Source organism: Mesoplodon mirus (assembly GCF_964341445.2).
Source record: "Mesoplodon mirus genome assembly, chromosome: 13".
NCBI classification, from domain to species: Eukaryota; Metazoa; Chordata; class Mammalia; order Artiodactyla; family Ziphiidae; genus Mesoplodon; species Mesoplodon mirus.
The window spans coordinates 70083971-70104765 of NC_138989.1; the positions used below are offsets into that span (position 1 = coordinate 70083971).

At 38.1% G+C, this 20795-nt stretch overlaps 1 protein-coding gene across 1 annotated transcript; it reads right to left on the minus strand.

Moving 5' to 3' along the window:
* Positions 1–2076: 2076 nt before the first annotated feature.
* On the minus strand, positions 2077–20668 carry STARD6 (StAR related lipid transfer domain containing 6; the record flags this gene model as incomplete). Its single annotated transcript, XM_082640609.1, is given in 9 exon segments — positions 2077–2198; positions 4763–4820; positions 4824–4880; positions 8271–8397; positions 17552–17628; positions 17630–17635; positions 17798–17891; positions 19332–19415; positions 20045–20668. Coding segments are annotated over 7 exon segments (537 nt in total). The 5' UTR covers positions 17888–17891; positions 19332–19415; positions 20045–20668.
* Positions 20669–20795: the final 127 nt, after the last annotated feature.

A 20795-nucleotide genomic window follows, 5' to 3' on the forward strand; every position in this document is an offset into this window, starting at 1 on the left:
CTAAGTTTTTGATTATCCTTAAACATTTAACATACTTAACATCTAAAAATTGTATATGTCTGTACCCTCTTTCCAAACAACACAAAGATGTTAAAATATATTAATTTTAATCAAATTCCTCCAAATTCCTCTTTATATAACCTCCAAATTGGATATTGTTAGTATTTTATATAGTTAATGTTCGGGTTTGCTCACATATTTATCTTGGGGCTCACATATTTATCTTTATCATATATATATTTTAACATTTAGATACTTGGGGTCATAGAAAATAAAACAAATTTTAAAAATTAGGTACTTATTTTTACTGAGGTATGATAGAAAATAGATAGTGATTAATTAAAGAACCCAAAGCATAAAATATATTCTATTAGGATAAAATTATGCAAGGGAAAAAGAGTAAAAATATGGGATCAAGGAGAAAAGAAATGACATAAACTTTCTGACTGTTAAAGGTTATATGTATTTTGAAATTGATAATGTAATGGTGGGTTTCAAGTTGTTATGGTATTTAGATTCCATTGGATGCACTTAGAAGGGTGATACAACCATTTTTTTTAAATGTCAGGATTTAGAGTATGCTGGAAATTGCACCCTCATAATATAATGCTATGAAAAATTTTAATATCAACTTAAAAATGTGCAAGGCAGTATACAGTTTTACAAAATTCTCTTGGGGGGTTTGAAGACGACTGCTCCAACAAACCGTGAGTGTCTATATTCTTACACCCTCTCTATGCAGAGTTTAGACTATTTTTACATTGTCTCAAGTGGCTGGACTCACTAGCAGTTTGTATGGTCTTAAATCTCTATTTGCGTTTACTAGGGCTTTACACACTTAACAAAGCCTTTCCAACATTTACTGTAGAGTACCTTTACTACAGATAATATGTTTTATAAGTTTACTACAGGACTTGGGCTGCATGGAAAGAGAAGGTACAAAATTACTTTTTTGTCAGTACCCTTCTCCAGCAGGATGCTAGGCAGAGTTTCCACCCTAGGTGGGATATCTAAATCAGACCTTTTGTCCTATGCTTTTTGCAGTGGAAAGGGAATGGTGACAAGGTGCAAGAAGGGGACTTTGCCTGTGAAGCACACTTCAGGTTGTGTAGCTTCCCAACTAGAGTCCCCACCAGCAGCTGATGTACCTAGCTGATTTGGAGTAATAATCCTTCCCTGTTTTGTTCTTTCCTGCTGTGGAGAATAAAGTCCTGGCCATAGATATAAAACTGATGGATGGGCAGAAAGGCCATATCGTTATCAACATAATCATCTGCATCAATGATCCTGTCCATTAACGTAAATATTTGTGAATATCTTTTAGTTCTCTAATTCAGTAGAGAAAATATTAAGGAGTACGGGTCTAAATGTAATTTTATTTTGACTTCCTTCACAAAAATATTTTTCTCATATTGAGTGGTTTATATCTGACCACTATAAAGTTTTACACCTGGTTTTATGTGTCAATATCTTTTATTTAATATAAAATCATTTACCAAAAATTAAAACGTAATGAATTTGTAGAATGATATACATTGAATTAATATATATGCATTTAAAGACTATGTGTATTGGATGCTACCATCTTATCCCTAGGCTGGCCAACTGTGGGCAGTGACTCATCTCTAATTTCTCCAGCTCTTCCCTTTCTGAATTTACCTACTGGATGGCTCATTCTGCAGGTATCTGTTCTCAGTAGGTAGTCCATTGGAAAGAATTTATTCAAGGTAAAGCACTCACTGCTGATAAACGTAACTGCATTATAATTCTAGGGAATTTATTTTTAATTTGCAAAAATTCCTTAATAATTCACAGAAGTGACTCTAATGGAGAAACATAAAACATCAGGTTAAGGTTAATAGGAGGGGGTGAGGATGTTTGTATATACGTGACTAGTGCCAGAAACCTCAAATCATACTTTATAGGGAATTATCCATTCTGATTATACTTAAGACAAAAATACTTAAAAAATTATTTTAAAAATTGTATTTAGGGGCAATTTTTTTCCCAACAGAATATACCAGAACATATTTCTGGTGAGTTAGTTAACAAGTTACAAACTGATCTAAAAAACTGTTAAAAAATAAATATATGGAAATAACACTTTTGCAGAGGTGAACATATATAGCCACAAGCATGGTTACAACCACGGATATAATTTGAAGATGGAGGATATGCTGGAAAATCCACACTAGTAGCTAAGTGATTAAAAAAAATTAAAATGAAACTTATTCCACAAAGATGAAAAATTCTGTTTCCAGTAGCATATTTTAAAAAATGTATGACATAGCACTTGATTTAACTTAGTTATTATCAGCAGTGACATTAGTTTTATACATATGTATGTATGTTTGCACATTTGAATGTGTACACAGGCCAAAAATGAAAGAATGTCAGTATGATCACTATTGTCCTCTCAAACTTTTTCATGTAGTACTTTGAAAGATGCTGTTATCTTTCACATACAGGAAAAACTGTTAAAAGTATTGTTCAGTTACTTTCTGAGATTTGAAGCAGAAATCACAAAGAAAGAGACTATTCTATTAGGATAGTGGGTTTATAGACATTTTGGTTTATAAATTTTTAAAATAAAATATTTGATGTAGTTATTTGGTCTGTCAATAGAAGTAGTTTAAATGCCCCTTTCTGCCAATTCCCTGTAGCTAACTTCAATATATAATTAAAAATCAGTAGATTTTGTTTTGGGAATTATGCAGCATAACTGCATATTGTATGTGAAGTTAGAAGGGAGGTGATCTGATTATGATTATGTTTATGATAATTATATATACTCTTCCAAATATATTTGTTTACTCTGTGCAACTGTTTATTCTGTGCAACAGAATATATTTGTTTATTCTGTGCAACTGAATCCTGCTCTTGTCAGAGAATTTTCCTATATGATTTTAACATAAGCAAACACTTCTGTAGAAATATAACGTTAAGCACTAGCTTAGGACTAGCTTAGGAGACAAATGTGGTGGAATCAATTTCCCATTTTCATTACCTGTTTCATCATCTTAACAGAGCCAATTATGTTGGCAAAATGGTACTGCCAGAAGTGATATTAACATATTTTTTCACTGTTTAAGATATGGAGATTATATTTCTTTATTTTTAAAAAATTTGTTATATTCCACAAACAAGTATGGGTCTTTTGTGAGGCACATAGTATGATAGTTAGTACAGATTTTGGAAAATCAGAAAGACTTGAGCTGCTTATTAGCTATGTAACTTGATTTCTGTGAACTTCGGTTTCCTCACTGGTGAGGAAATGCATGCAAAATATGTAGCTCAAAGCAAGGTACACAGTAAGCTAGACAACAACCGAAACATTAAGAAGAAAACTATCAGTAATCATGAAAAACTCATTCAAAGAAAATCACTTAAAGCAAATTCAGTAGTGATCACTGAAAGGCTGATTATAACTATTTATTGATTTTATCTTCCATACTTACTTTTTACCTTCCCTCTGACCACTAAAACTGATATACAAATTGAATGCTTTCAAAATATAGATAATAACAGATCTATGATTCAAATGAACAGTATTTTGTGTTATAGGCAGTGAATAAATTTTTATGTGCCCTCATTTAAAAATGAGACGACTAAATGACAACTGTATGAAACTCTATGAGACAACTATGTGAAAGTGATGAACATCAGTCCCCAGTGGTATGGGCAAGAGAGCTAACCGTGTGCATGAGTGTTATCAGCAGAGCAATGACTCAGTCCTGGACTCAGAAACTTAAGAGTCCTACAGATATATCAAGGTAACTGCAACCTCGTTGGAAAATAATAATTAACAACACTTAACTGTCCCTCCCCGAGTAGTTTACAGTAGGGGAAACTATTCACATAGGAATAGTGAGATTAAATTGAATTATAGGGGAAAAAAGGGCTCTAGGCCATTGTCCTACCAAAGTCCCTTCACCATGAATTATCTTGAGTTCTTGGAGTCCAAAGATCTTTGGGGTGTGAACTGGTACGTTTTAAATGAATAACGCAAATTAGGAAGTGGTTATGTATTTGTATCTTACAGAGTGACACATTTTTTTTGGCAGAGGGTGGATAAGGGTATATCAAAACCTCCAGTTTTTAAAAGAAATATAAGCACATTTATGAAAACACCTATCTCTTGAAATTTTCTTCATGAGTTTTTTCACTTTCTAGATATACCCATTCTATGTAATTTAAATACAAAAGTATATATCCAAAGATCAATTTTGTTTCTTAGTAGTTTTATAATGTATGCTATGGTGTTTTAGCGTGCAAGTATCTATCTATACTGAGTGCTGCAGGGTATATGCTGCAAAAAGGCCAGGAGATGCCATAATCATTGACTATGATATAAATGGCACCTCTAGAATTAGGTAAAACTTCAGGCTTATCTATATTAACATGCATTTATTGGTCTCACTAAGTAAATACAAAAATAATTAATTGAAAATATTGTTTCTTTCAAACTGAGTTAAAAGTAAAAAAAATTTAGGGCTTCCCTGGTGGCGCAGTGGTTGAGAGTCCTCCTGCCGATGCAGGGGACATGGGTTCGTGCCCCAGTCCGGGAAGATCCCACATGCTGCGGAGCGGATAGGCCCGTGAGCCATGGCCGCTAGGCCTGTGCGTCCGGAGCCTGTGCTCCGCAACGGGAGAGGCCACATCAGTGCGAGGCCCGCGTACTGCAAAAAAAAAAAAAAAAAGTAAAAAAATTTATTAATGACTCGTAGTAATTCCAAAGTGTGGGCAAAATGTTTCAACTTACAACTGATAATATCCATATTCCCTTCGTAGTGCTTCAAATACACTAAGTCGATAAAGTCTCAGGGGGATATTGAGCCCATGGCAAAACTTTGTGTAATGGTATGACATATGAATGTGTCCTGAAACAAATCAAATCATAAAGATTGCAACAATTATTTAATATTGTTCTTTGTACTGCTCCCCAAAGAATTTCACTGCATAAGGTTGGACTGTATTTGGAAAAAGCAGGGCTTTGAAGTTTTAAGAATTTATCACCAAGTCAACTTGCATTTTCAGTGTTGAAGAAACATTAGATGTATAATTATAAGTGCAAGGCAACAAAAGCAAAAATAAACGAGTGGGACTACATCAAACTAAAATGCGTCTGCACAGAAAAGGAAACTATCAACAAAATGAAAAGGTGACCCACAGAATGGGAGAAGATATTTGCAAATCATATATCTAACACGGGTTAATATAATCATAAGTGTGACAGAATCAGAAAGGAATCTTGATATTATCTAACCTTTGAACTTTTAGATGAAGAAATTGAAGCCTAACATTAAATTACATGTAGAACTAGAGATATGTATAGAACTAGAACCTGGATTTCCAATACAGTATTGTGTCTACTACCCCACACTGACTAGGTAATATATTCTGAAAAATATATTGCCTTAGCAGCCTGTGGTGTAAGGCCTAAAATTAAAGGCCAATATATGTGCTGCTTTGACATCTGGTAAAACTGGGAGGGTTGTGAATGGCCGAACTGCAAGTTCCTCTCCCCACTCTGTTCCCACAGATAAGAACCCTTAGTCCAACAACCCTCCTTATCAGCAGGATCAGACACGATGCCTACTCATACCTGAGTAGTGCATTTCATTCCCGGCTACCCTGCAGAATTATTCCAACAACCAATCAGATCCTCCTGCAGAAATCAGGGGTCACCTCAACGTCTTGACACTACAAAGCCTGCCTTGCACAACCCCTAGCGATTCACTCTGTTCCTGAGTGCAACTCCCATGTCGCACTGCATGACACGGTGCATCCTTGAGAGCTGAGCTAAGCTACTCCATGGTGCTGCTGCCTCGGTATCCATTTTGTTTGGCTGAGCAGCCTGCAGGGGCCTTGAACTAACACTAGTCCTCTCATGTAAGGACACCCCCACATAACAGCCCTCAGAGTCAAGCCAATGTAAGTTCCTGATACGACTTCCCCAACAGCACTTCTGCTCAACTGTCTCTCCCACTTCCCAGGGCCTTCCCCTTGTGAGCACCTTAGGTAAGATGTCCCCTGTGGAGCTTACTGGAAACCCTGCTCTTTTTGGTTCCAACTGATCAATCTGGCCTTAGCCCAGGAACCCCAAAGCACTCCACCCACAGACACTAATAAAGGCATGTGCCTCAGGTCCTGCCTCTCTCTGTCTGCAGCCTGCCTTGACCTCCCCACATGGGGCCCTTGAGGTGTGCTGTACACTTCCTCCTCGACCCGTGAGTAATAAACTTCTCTATTTCAATTTCTCTTGTGGTCATTTGTAGAACCTGGCTCGCTATGGCACCCTGCGCTCCACTAACAAATGTTAATTTAACAAAGTCTTAACAGTCCTTCCTGGGCTGTGATTAAGGATTAACAAAGTGCTGTTGATCTCATTTGTCTAGTGCTGGTGTCATGTGTTTGACCACCACCATAACCCTAGAGCAGGAATCCCTTCCTCACCAATGGGGTGAATGAGTCAATTAAAATGCACCCCTGGGGCTTCCCTGGTGGCGCAGTGGTTGAGAGTCTGCCTGCCGATGCAGGGGACAAGGGTTCGTGCCCCGGTCCGGGAGGATCCCACATGCCGCGGATCGGCTGGGCCCGTAAGCCATGGCCGCTGAGCCTGCACATCTGGAGCCTGTGCTCCGCAGTGGGAGAGGCCACAGCAGTGAGAGGCCCGCGTACCGCTTCTTAAAAAAAAAAAAAAAAAATGCACCTCTGGAAGTGAATGCTACAAACATTCACTGGAAGGCAGACTAATTCTTCTCACAGTACAATGTGATTCAGAGACACTGTGGTATACTGGAAAAGGCATCAAATTTGGAATCAGGAGATCAGGTATAAGTCCTGGTTATACCATACATTGGCGGTGGTGACCTTGGACATATCACAAAATTCCTCTGAATCTGTTTTCAAGTTTTTTGATGCCAAATCTAGTATACTTTCCATTATTATAGCTGACTTGCAGCAACAGCAGAAATATCTGAAATGCTAATGAAACTGTATTATTAGTATCACACAATCATGAATGAAACAGTCCAATGTTTGGATTTTCATTTGTTATGGGCCATGTTCAAATCCCAAGAAGGTCATGGACAGGTGTTCTTTGTGGATAAGAACTTCAAGGCCTCTCTACAAGATGAAACTGCTTTACCTTTCTGGGCTTTTCTACAATCTCACCCCCATCCCAGATTTCAAAATCAGTTTAATAAAAGGAGGTAAAGTTAACCTACAGAGTTCTAAATAAATGATAAGGTGATGGCAGATATGTGGGCCATTTGTTTTGATGAGTGAAATGCAGCTTGGAGACTCTAAGAACCAAAGACTCAGTGATGTGGAATTTTACAAATGCAGCTGTTTAAGTTTGCATTACTCCAACATTCACATTTACCAGCTCCTTCTAATAAAGTTATTATTAGCCAAACAGTAGGACTCAATTTTTAAAAGCCGCTTATGAGGTATAATTTACATACCGTGACGTCTAGCAGTCTTAATAAGTGTCAGGCCTATACTGTGCTGTACCAGAGTTCAGAATCCCTCACCCCACTCCTGTCTTCTTCCTGTTCCTCCTTCTTTCTACCAGCTAACAGTCTTTCTCATTTCATTCATGTTTTTCTCCTCCTGAGCTTTCACTCTACCCTCACCTCACCCTGATCTTCTCTCCCCTTTTAAGCCCTATTTGCCTCTTGCATTCTGTCTTTCTTTCTCTCACCTCTATGACTTTAAATTTCTACTCCATTACCTATATTTTTCTTTTCTCTGTTTTTATTCTCCCTCTTCATTTCTGAGATAATGTATTTGAAAGTGTTTCTAAAACCACAATATAATGTTATTTCACACTTACTCTTTAAAAAAGTCACATGCTGTTTGTTCTTAAGTCCTTACAGTGTCTACAGTGTTCCTGTTATCTAGTGTATTATGACTAAGATAAATCTACTGACTTCCCATCAACAAGGCATGCTTAATCTTTTTATTCCACCTAATGGAGGAGGTGAATCCACGAGTTCAGTCCCCTCAGTAACCGAAGGCACACATCTGCAGGAGAGCTGACCAAGTTCAGAGTGTGGTATTCATTTAAAACAGAATAAAGGTAATTGGAATTGAACTCTTGACTAATAAAGGAGGAAGTTTTAAGCTTTTTATAAAAATTTCAACTTGATTTGAACCTATAAAATACAAAGTGTCCACATAATACAGATTTAATAAACTCAAATCACTAAGGAAACTAAAAGTGTACTCATACAGTGAAAGTCCAATATTAAACAGTAAATTACCGAATCAATTTTTTGTACCATGCTGTACAGTTTCAATGATTTGTCCCATGTGACCCTGTTTTCAGGTTTGTAGAGGAAATCAGATAGTTTAGATGTTGATTCTGGAATTATTCCTTCAACACGATATCTATAGTTAACAAAATAAAGAAAATTCAAAATTTAATAAGTTTAGTCTAAGTTGAAAATATAATGCTATCACAGTATAAAGCACACTAATTTAGCAAATAATGTAAAGAAAACTTGAAGGTAATATCAGCAATTTAAAATAGTAATATTCAATTGGAAGTAGCCAGGTTTATATAAATATGCATTGTAATAATTAATATAAATTATTTAAAAATTCATTTTTCTACAAATTTTGTTTATAATGTTTCTATAGTTGTCTTTTTAAAGGGGCTACTTTCATTTAGAATTTTTCTAAACTCTTTCTCACAAACATTTACCTACTGTATTTATCATAAGCCAACAGTAATTGATGAGAAGTTTGTGTGGTTGTGCAATATCTTGTGGCCTTAATTCGCGGGGCTCTCACTGTTGGGGCCTCTCGTGTCACGGAGCACAGGCTCCGGATGCGCAGGCTCGGCAGCCATGGCTCACGGGCCCAGCCGCTCCGCGGCATGTGGGATCTTCCCGGACCGGGGCACGAACCCGTGTCCCCTGCATCGGCAGGCGGACTCTCAACCACTGCGCCACCAGGGAAGCCCGTGGCCTTAATTCTTAATTGAAGGATGTAATATGGTCTAAAGCAGTGGTCAGCAAACTTTTCAGTAAAGGGCCAGATGGTAAATAATTAAGGCTTTGCAAGCTTCATGTTCTATGTTGCAACTATTCAACTTTGCTAGTGTATCAGTGAAGCAGCCATAGACAATATATAATGGGCACGCTTGTGTTACAATTAAACTCCATTTATGGACACTGACTTCTGAATTTCATTTATTTTTCACATGTCAAGATTTGAGAAGTAACTAATCTTTATGTTAATTCATCAATAGAATTGGGTTGGGCTATCACAATCAATGAAGTTACGACAATGTGAGAAAACTGGATTAAAACCCACTATTTAGCAGTAGGTTGTTAAATGAAAATGAAATCTGAATAATATTGGCCATACTTCCTTTCTCTGTTAATCATTCTTTCTAAACTAAGGAGATAGGTTTAAGTAAAATCAAAATTTTAAACCTCTAAAAAGTTAAAATTTTTGGAGGAAGTGAGGTAAAAACTAAATGCTATAATTACAGAAAATAGTTGTTATATTTATGAAGAGTTCTTCCTCTGAACCTTGTTTTTATGATTTGGTAAACAAGTAAGTCATTAGACTATTTTTTTCTATGTTAGTCTCTCTTTAAAAGCTCAGCTGGTCCCTAGTTTTCTCTGTGAGATATCCTAAAATTTTCTTAGTATGTAAGGTTTCCTTCCTTCAGATCTACAAAGTTTTTAAGAGCTTATTATTAAACTCTATAGAAGACAGTGACAAAACAACCTGAATAATTATCAGGTCCTTTGAAAAAGAAGGCAGATATAAAACAGTTAAAATTTAAGCACAAAACTATTGTTAAGGGGTTTGTATATACCTCCCTAGATTGCTTTTTTAAATTAATCTGTTCTCTCTCTAATTATATTGTAAATTTTGAGGATAAAGAGTTTTTGACCTTTTTGTATTTCTAACTAACATCGAATTAGGTATCTTTTATTAACCACTTACTATATATTTACTGATAATGACTACCCTTAATCTTTTAATAGCACTATTTTATTGACTGAGTGATCAAACATTTACTATTTATTATGTTGACGCTTGAACAACATGAAAGTTAGCAGTACTGAGCCCTTAACAATAGTTTTTGGAATATTACTCGGCCATAAAAAAGAATGAACTAATGCCATTTGCAGCAACATGGATGGACCTAGAGACTTTCATACTAAGTGAAGTAAGCCAGACAGAGAAAGAAAAATGTGATTTGACATCACTTATATGTGGAATCTAAAAAATAATACAAATGAACTTATTTACAAAACAGAAACAGACTCACAGACATAGAAAACAAACTTATGGTTACCAAAGGGGAAAGGGGGGCAGTGGTAGGGATAAATTAGGAGTTTGGGATAAGCAGATATAAACTACTATATATAAAATAGATAAACAAAAAGGTTTATAGCACAGGGAACTATATTCAATATCTTTTAATAAACTATAATGGAAGGGAAAAAGAATGTGTTTGAGTTCATAATAATGCATGATTGAAACTCTGACTGCCTCCCAATCCCATACTCTTTTCACTATATTATACTAATACATTGGGGGGTAGTTTACATATGTGTTTCTATGACTTGGATATGAAAATTGTTATGGGAGGAAAGAAGAGTCCCTAATATACATATAAGTTTATCAGCATTTGAGGATTTGTGATTTTTCATATCCTCTGTTTAGGATAGGGGTTGGCAAACTATGTCCCATAGGTCAAATCTAGCCTACCTCCTGCTTTTGTAAATAGTTTTTTTGAGACACAGCCATACTTATTCATTCATGTATTGTCTATGTCTACTTACGTATTGTGCTTTTGGGCTATCATGGCAGAGCTAAGTAGTTAGAACAGAGGCCACAGGAGCTGCAAAGCCTAAAATGTTTACTCTCTGTTTCTCTACTGAAAAAGTTTGCCAACTCCTGGTTTAGACTGTCTACTCAATGGCTAATTGTTCATTTTCCAGTCATTTGTAAAGGTGAGAAAAGTTTGAGTTATTGGTATTATATGACTGCAAGGCAGAAATTATTTATTTTGCTTCCTATAAGATTATGAAATATAATTAAAGTTGTATCTTGGGTAGAGGGTAGGTTACTAGTTAAAAAGTACCTTAGCTTAGCCTTCCCTGGTGGCACAGTGGTTAAGAATCTGCCTGCCAATGCAGGGGACACAGGTTCAAGCCCGGGTCTGGGAAGATCCCACATGCCATGGAGCAACTAAGCCCGTGCGCCACAACTTCTGAGTCTGTGCTCTAGAGCCCGTGAGCCACAACTACTGAGTCTGCGTGCCACAACTACTGAAGCCCGTGCACCTAGAGCCCGTGCTCCGCAGCAAGAGAAGCCATCAAAATGAGAAGCCCGCGCACCTCAACAAAGAGTAGCCCCCACTCGCCGCAACTAGAGAAAGCCCTTGGGCAGCAACGAAGACCCAACGCAGTCAAAAATAAACAAACCAAATTTTAAAAAATGAATTAAATCTATCTTTAAAAAAAAAGTACCTTATCTTAATTCACTAGTTAGAGGTGTATTGGAGTTACTGGCTTTTTAAAAATATGTAAATATCATGCCTCTTTGAAAACATAAAACATCTCTATGTCTTGAATACTTGAATCTATCACTGAATGAGCAATTCAGTATCTACTGTGTTCAAGACTCTTCAGAGATATCAATTTTGTCATATTTGAATCTAAGAACTATATTTTTATACCTATTGATCATTAAAATGAATGGTTCTTTGGATATTTTACTAAGATCTATAATAAAGCTTCATGCTCATTATGAATAAAGTGACCAAGTCAAATTAAAAATATTTTAATTATTCTCTCTTGTCTCTCACAGTTTCTGACAAGCTTTAGCTGGTATGTGGGATAATTGATACATGAAATTGTTTCTTACAGATCATCATTTCATGAAGCAATGAACACCTTTTAGGAAATGTGCATTTGTTTCAACATGCTTATTTGAACATGCATCTCTAAATCATTTTATAGCCTTTTATGGCTTCTGTGAATGAGTACTGCTGAACAGTAAACTAGGAGGATAAGGGAGGAGAAAACAGTAGAAAGTGCCTGTTTTTGCATACTAGAAATTATAAACCTGGGGAAGCACCTGTAAGATGATAGGCTTTTTAGTGATCTTATTTTTGGCATTTCCTATGTGATAATTAGAGTCGGGAGTGGGACTTCCAGAGTGGCTATGTGAGGAGCTAAGGAAACCCTCTTCCACAGCCACTGAACTGGCGAACATTACTTTTAAAACCTACTTAAATTCCCTGGAAATTGACCTAGCGGCACACAGGAAATGAAGAAACATTTATTCAAGAAAACCTACTAAATCTAGGTGGGAAAAGTCAGAGTCTGTAGCATTTGAGCCACCACCTCCTTCCAGCCACCCCCCTCACTCTACGGTAGCCCTGCTCCAGCTGGGTGCAGACTAGAAGACAGGGGCTCCCTCTCCCCACGAGATCCAGGCTAGGGCTATGGTGTCATCCTGGGATCAGCAGGACACTGACATCTCTCATCACCGAAACTCTCAGCTCATGTTGTAGAAGCTCTATTCCCCACATGCACTGCTCAGAAGACTAGGGTTTCCTGACACCCTGATCTCACTGGTAGGGTGAGGGCTTTGCCAAGGCACAGTAGGCTGTGAATCCTGGGGCCTAAATTGCCCCTCACCTCCCGAATAACAGGAGCAAACTGAGAAAGTCATGGTACCATCCTTCCCCTATGCTACCCACTTGCTCATGGAATAGAAGTGTTACTTGGCTTCAGTGTATTAGTGCATAGGTCCCTACTCAGAGCCATCAGAGGGAATGTTAGGTTGCCCTTAATCAGAGTAATGAGAGTAGATATACGAGGTTGCCCACTCAGGAGAAATCAGAGTGGGTGTACTAGGCTGCCCCTCCTAAGGAACATTCAGAGTGATGTACCAGGCTGTCCCTAACCGAGAAGCAATGGGAGCTTTGTACTAGGCTGCCCTTACTCAGACAAATCACGCTGGATATGCTAGGCTGCCCCTACTTAGGAGCAATCAGTCCAATATGTGGCTTGAACGACTTGCAAGCATTCCCCAAGCCATACACAGATTAAGTGGCGAAGGGCTGAAGTCTTACTGGCTCAAGAGACTTAAGCATAATCTCTGAGTCATCACTGACGGAGCAATAAGCTATTCTGACCACTTTAAAATAAAATCATAGTCATCGCTGGTGGTTTGGAAGAATGTGTGTACCTCAAGGCTATGTCCTCTGGGGAATGACTGGTGACACAACTTCCAAGCTACCGGCCCCCCTGGCTACAGGGCAGGGCAAAACCATAAAACTCCCTGATCTGTGAAAACAGTTTCCAAGCCACACACAGAATTGACAGTAAAGGGTAAAAATCGTACTGGCTTTGGGTGCTAAGCACAACTTGTGACCAATAATGGCTTGTGTTAACCTAGGGATGACCTATGGGACGCCAGGCTGAAAGATAAAAACAAGGACAAAAATCAGGGCAGGTATATCTGAGGCTGCAGACTGGGTGGGGAACAGACTTCACGGAATTGGTCCAGACAAATCACTAAACAAATAAATGCCCAAGCAAGAAGAAGCCCTGGGTGAGTGAGTGGAATCTGTATCCAGAGTTGCTATATTACCTAAAATGTTCAGTTTTCTTTTTTTTTTTTAAGGATTAAAAAAAAATTGATTTTGGCCGAGCCATGCAGCATGCAGGATCTCAGTTCCCTGACCAGGGATCGAACCTGCGCCCTCGGCAGTGCAAGTGCAGAGTCCTAACCACTGGACCTCCAAGGAATTCCCTAAAATGTCCAGTTTTCAAGAAAACTGTGAGGCATGCATGCAGAGAAACATGGAAAGTGTGATCTATACACTGGAAAAACAACAGGCAATAGAAACTATTTGTGGGATATATGGGTAAATTTAAAAATGAAATTATTTAGCTTAGTGTGTGACATACAGTAGATTAATAGGGGAATTAATAGGGAACATGGGGGAATGTGTCAGCTGAACTGTGTGCTGGTAGGTCTGTATTTCATCTCTTGAGGGTAGAAAGGAAAAAAATTCCAACCAAAGAACTGGCCCCCTTCTCATGCATATAGGCAAGTGCTCAAAGCTAACCACAAAAGGAGCTTTGTGGGTGGGAAATTAATAAGAAAAGCTGAAAGTGCTGAGAAAATATCTTCAGGATTTGTTGTTGTTGTTCTGTAGTTATAAGGGAAACAAATATGTTTAAATGCTTTCTATTTGGCAGCCAATATAACATAACTAAAGTCCATAAATTCATTCAGGAAATACTTATTAAGTGTTTATGTGACAGACACTGTTCTGGTGTTAGGGATACTACGATGAACAAGAGTTTATTTCTAGTCTGCTTCTTGTTCAAGTTCCTATTCTCAAGTTTATATTCTAATAAGAGAGACGTAATAAATAAGACAACAAATGAAGAAGATAAATTTCATCTAGTGATAGATGCTATGAAGAAGGTAACAGCAGAATAGGGTAGTAAACAGTGGCTTGGTGTATTTGAGAACTTTGACCAATTGGCCAGGAAGGTCACTCTGCAGAGAAGCAATGAAGCTGAGATCTTGAAAACAAAAATGACATCAGCCTTAGAAAGATTTGGGTGAAGAGCACGCTAGGCAAGAAAAGAGCAACTACGAAGGCTCTGAGACGGCTTTAAGTTCAGTGCATTCGTGCAAACAGTAGTCCTACGTGGCTGTAGCTTAAGGAGAGCAAGGATGCAGTGGTAGGAGAGGTCAGAGAGGTAGGTGGGGGCCAGAGAGTGCCTTGCAGAGCATAATAAAGCCTTTAGAAGATTTTAGGCAGGTGAGAAACACTGAATTATATTTCAAAAGTCTACTTTAACCATTGTGTGAAGAATAGGATGTAGTTGAGTAAAGGTATATATGAGGAATCCACTAGGAAATTACTGAAATAATCCATGAGATGCGAGAGAATGATAGCAGGGAGATAATGAAAAATAAATCACTTCTCTCTGTACATACCTAGTCAATTAGAGCTTCTATTAGAATCTAAATCTGAGACGAGTGACCCATTATGTATCTAGGTCAATGTTTTGCAAGCATGTTCTTGGTTGAAAACATCTGGAAGAGTCTGAATTACAGTTTGACAGATGTCTTTACTTTAGGACTTCTCTGAACCTTAGAGAAGAGAAAATAGTCTAGAGTGTTTTGAGAAACTTGACAATGCAACCCATTTTCCCCACAGGGCATTTTGAAGGATAATTTCTCCCAGACACTAGCTTGGCAAACCATATTAGACCATGCTATATATCCCCAAAGTGTGCAATATTTACACTTGGTTGTCAGTCTAAATTAACACACATATATTTCTTGCTTTGATTATTTATAACCCTATAAATAAAACTGTGAAGCTTGAAGTACTGGAAAATTTTAAGCTTCCCTAGCTTTTTCCCTTGATTTATTTGACGGCAATCTCACCTTCTTCTCATTCCAAGCTGGGGGAGGTAAACGTTTCGACTGAGGCGGACCAACCTGATCAACATGTTCAGATTGATTTCCTTTGGAAGAACCTAAATATCTGCCCCAGCTGATTTAGAATAATATAGATATTTTGAAAAATATTAACTGCTCCAGTCACACTCTCCTGCTGTACATAAACATGCTAAATTTAGAAGAATCAGTGGGCTGTGCTTGACAAAACAAGCATGCAAAATTGAGATTTGTGTATCTTCTAGCAGTCTTAATTTTGAAGCTGTGCTTGATATTTATTGGATGGTAGTTGAACTGTAAAGAAGAATTAAAAGAGAGTTTGCTAAAGTCATCATGTGATAGGCAGCCTCTAAAATGGCCCCCAGTGATCTCCACTTCCTGGTATTGACACACCTATGTAATCCCCTTCCCCTGAGTCAGGGTTGGATCTAGTGATTCACTTCTAATAAACTGAATACTGCCAAAATGATGGGGGGGGGGGTCACTTCCAAGATTAGGTTACAGAAAGACTCTGGCTTCTATCTTGTTTGCTCTTTGGCTCTCTCTTAAATCCCTCCCTCTGAGGGAGGCAAACTGGCATGTTGTGAATAGCCCTATGGAGAGGCCCATGTGTCAAGAACTGAGGAAGGCTTCTAGCCTAGAGCTGGCAAGTAGCTGAGGTCCCCAGTCTAACAAGCCCACGAAGAACTGACTGCCAGTGACTGTGTAAGTGAGCTTGGAAGCAGAGCTGCCTTCAGGTGCGAACTAAGCCCCAGATCACACCGTGACTGCAGCCTTGTGAGCATCCTTGAGGCACAGGTACCAAGCTAAGCTACATCTGGATTCCTGATGACATAAACCATGAGACAGTGTCTTTTAACTCACTAAGATTTGGGATAAGATATTACTGTGTATTAATAAATAAACTAGTATGCAGTGCATATAAATTTCTCTTAAAGCAAGTGCAAAAAGTTTCAATTTTTTTTGTCTGTGTAGTATGGCATGTAAGAGGACAATATCATTGATGAAAAATTTGAATAAAGCTTTAAAACAGCCTTATTGAGGCTATTTTTTGAATGGCTCTAGGCATTGTGTAGAGCACCTTGTATAAAAGAACCCAGCAAGTATTTGTAGAATAAATACCTTCCAAGGTTTCTTTGATGCATAGCTTGCTGTCCACACTGGTCTGACCTGGAAGGCACCAAAAAACTACAACATCCAAAAGTTTATTCCCATAGTGTGCCTGGGCTTGACGTTACCCACTCCCTGCTCAATCTATTTTTTCAAGTGCCACTATTAGAATCATTAATTATTTAGATAACAAAGGTAGGGATTACCTTCCTGATAATTATTAAAATGAATAGGAGAAAGTATACCAGCTTTGTCCTACAGTAAAAAAATTGAAATGAAACACAAGATAGATCATTATAGTCAGATGATAAAAAGAGCAATAAGCACAAAACAGAGTAGTGAAAAGAAGGAGTGGACCCCTACCCCTCAAAAATAAACTAAATAATATTTGGTTTTCTCAATAGCATATGATGATCTGATGGCATTAATGTGATATCACGAGCAACAAAGGAACAACTCTTAAAAAGAAGGTTAAAAATATCAGCACAATTTCTCTTAGAGTACTTGTATCTGAAATAACAGGATCCTCAAAAATATCCTTAAAAGCAGCTTACAGAATAAATTATATATGTTAGCAAGAGGAATATATTGGGAAAATAAACTTTATCTTTAAGTGGTTCATTTAATGGAAAGGTGAAGTGTTTAAAAGACCACGAAATACTGTTAGAAAGAAAATATCCATCTATTTTTATAGTAATTATTTCTTGAAGTGGAAATTTCCTATCTTAGTGAATTATTCACTAGAAGTGATTTTCTTTTCTGATTGTCTTCCGATTTGGAAATTAGATGGTACATATTGCTCATTTTATTAATTTTACATTTCAAACAAGTGACTTTATAATTAATTTCTACTTCCTGTTCACTATCAAATAACATTTTATAGCTAATGAAGTAGCATTGAACTCTAGATACATCAATGTCATTGAATTCAAAACAATGATTGTAAATAGGAGATTGTACTTACAGATTTCCATGGAATTTCTTAGAAGCCTTGCTGGAAACAGTTATCTTTTTCTCAAAGGGGAATAAAAATCCACAAATAAATTAGCTGTCAGATACAGAAAAAATGAAAAACAAAAAACAAAAAATAAAGCAAAAGTAAAAACTTTTTTTTGGCTTGTAGAAGAAAATATTTTTTAAAATGTCTTTGCAATGAATTGTTTCTCATTAAAAAACAAACTCTTGAAACATATTTAACTTCTTTTCTTACAGAAGTCTTAACCACTTTCCAGCCTGATGTATCTTGATAGTAACCTAAAATTTCTTGAGCAGTTTGTTGGGCAAGTGCCTTATAGTCCATCTACCTGCAAAGTTTTAAAAACAAATGACTGATGAGAATGTAATCGTACAACATTTTTTTAAAATGGTGTGTTACATTTTAATACTATTTCTATGTCTGTCACATAGCAATGAACAATAACTACTTCTGGAATGCATGCAAGCATGAATCTCTTCCTTTTTATTCATAGTCTTTCAAGTGAGAAAATGTGATACAGTAAAAAGAGCAGGCTTTGGCTTTGGAGTCAAAGAGACCTGGGTCAAATCCTGTCTCTGCTACAGACTAATTGTGAACCATGTTATTTCATATTTCTCTTTCCTCATTTTCTCAAGTTGTAAAGCTGGGACAATACCTAACCTGGTAGAACTGATATGAGGATTAAATGAAATAAGGCACTTAAATGTCTTACCCCTTTGCCTGGCACATAATAGTTATTCAATAAATTATTTCTAACAGCTAAATCATGCTTCCTTTCTCTTGTAAAGCAGCATAATCTGTTGATCATGTGTTACTGGGAATTCATCTTTTTAAAGTGAGTGGCAGTGGCACTAAATGATCTGACCCCTGCCTTCCTCTCCAAGGCAATTCCTACCTGTCTCCTTCTTTCCCACTTAGCTCCACTCATACTGACCTCCTGGCTGTTCCTCAAATACAACCAAGCAACTTCCTACCTCAGGGTCTTTGTACTTGCTGTTCCCTCTGTTTGTAATGTCCTTCCCCAATATATTCACAGGACTGACTCCTCTTCACTGGTGTCTTTGCTTAAATGTTACCTCTTCAGAGAGGATCAAATTCACATCAATTCAACTCAAACACATTTACTGAATCCTTGCTAAGGGTTAGATATTGTGGTAGATGTGGCAAAAAAGGTTGAGTAAGATGCTGTTTCTGCTTTGAATGAGCTCAGGAAGGTGGAGTCTCATTGGTCCTTTGGCCCATCACCCAGTTTTCAATTAAGGGAAGCTGGCTGGTGTGGTGGAAAGAATATGACAACACAGAGCTGGATTCAAATCTCGGTTTTGCCACTCACCACCAGCTTTACCATTCTGAGTAAACTGCTTAAACTTTGAACTTCAATTTTCACTTCTATAGATTGGGGATAGTAATACCTATCTCATGGGGTCATTGTAAGGATTAAGTGAGTTAATATACGTAGAAGTGATTGAAACAGTGTCGGGCCCCTTCTTGGTGATCAAAAAGTTAGTTTTTTTTCTTAAAATGGACACATTTAAAGCTACCTTAAAAAAAACTCTCCTAAGAGCTGCCTGAATAGACCTTCTTAAAGTTTAATTATCAGCACACGTCTTCCTTAGCTCTTACCTAAAGGCCTTTAGGTGGGATCATAAATCTGCTTTCTCGTGTTTAGTTCTCCGGCAAGGCACAGCACGTAGTTGACACGTCTATTTGAAAAGCATTAGTAAACCATTATAATTCCTCCTTCCTAGGAGACTCATGGTTACTTTACCTTTCCTAGTAGATCTAGTCCAGAATTTTAATAACTATTAGGACTCTTCTCCAAATCCTTGTGGAGATCTCCACAGCTTTCAACCTGTGAAGGAATGAAGTGGAAGTAGAATTATTTTGATCCATGAATTAGGTAAATATATTTGATAATTTCCTTAATATTTTCTCAGTGTCCTTTATTTATACTTTATGTACTCATTTGGAAACATTTGATATATCTTTCCTCAATGAAGGAGAAAGGTAGTAAGAGAAACATTAAAGATAATGTTTATGAAAAAGAACCTTTAAGAAATTATCTTTAAAAAGAATAGGTTAAAAAGATACTTAGGTGGAATGTGGATAAAAATGTCGAAGTTTTTAAGGTCACGCCATTAACAATCCTGGCTGGTCCCTGACCTGGGCTTGTCCCAGCATATATAACACGGTTCTTTATTTCCTACCAGCAACATACTTGATACTGAAGGATCAAGAAATTGCAGATTTTTGGAACATACCGCTAGCATGTAAACTTCCTGCAGGGACTTTGTCTTACTCATTTTCAAATCACTAGCACTACTTCCTGCCACAATAAACGTGTTTAATTGAAGCACTCAACTAAATTTTGTAGCTTCTGGACTTTTTCATTTGCTAAGAAAAAAAGGGAAGGTTAAGTTTAGTGGGCTAGAGAGGGTGAAGAGAAGAAAAGAGCAAACAGCAAGACTACAGTTGTATTACCTGGTGATGTAAGATCGGATGAGCTGGAACATATTCAGACAGAGTAATGGTCAAGGATATCTTCACCCATAGGGTCAGTGGAAAATAAACACAAACCAACACTGAGATGGCATCTTTTTCCGATACACCACTCGGTTGAAACTGGATTCTTCGCACCTCATATCCCGTCCCAGCCTTGTAGACAGGTTCACACATGTTGTTAAGTGGGTCTTTACATCTGTTTGTATAATCTCCCTGTTTCTGGGCTGCCTGACTGGGTCCCCAATCCGTGCTGGGTCACTGCCATTGTTCCCTGGGAATCAAGGTCCCCAAGGAGTTTGTTAAGTCCCATCCCTGGCCAAACTCCCTCCTCCAATCCCGCCTCTGCTTTGAAGGTGAGGGGCCGGCTGGAAACCCAGGAAGGCTGGGCTCAGGGGTGGGAAGGGGAAAGCCCTGAAGAGGAGGGAAAAAAGAGGTCGGGGGATCTGCCCCCGCCGGCCGAGTCGGTGTCTTATCCGGGGAGGGGGTGCTCTGAAGGCGGGGAGGCCGAGCGTGTTGGAAGGACTGTGGCTGTAGGGCTGGCTCTCAGCGACCGAAACGGGCAGCCGCCAGGGCCCCAGGTCCCCATCCCCGCCCCGTCCCGTCTCGAAGCCCCGGGAAACTGGCCGAAGGAAGCTCAGCCGGTCATATGCGCAGACCGGCTGCGCAGAGCCGTGACCGAGGTGGGGAGGGCACGCGGGGTAGCGACGCGGCGGTAGTCGAGAACCTCCCC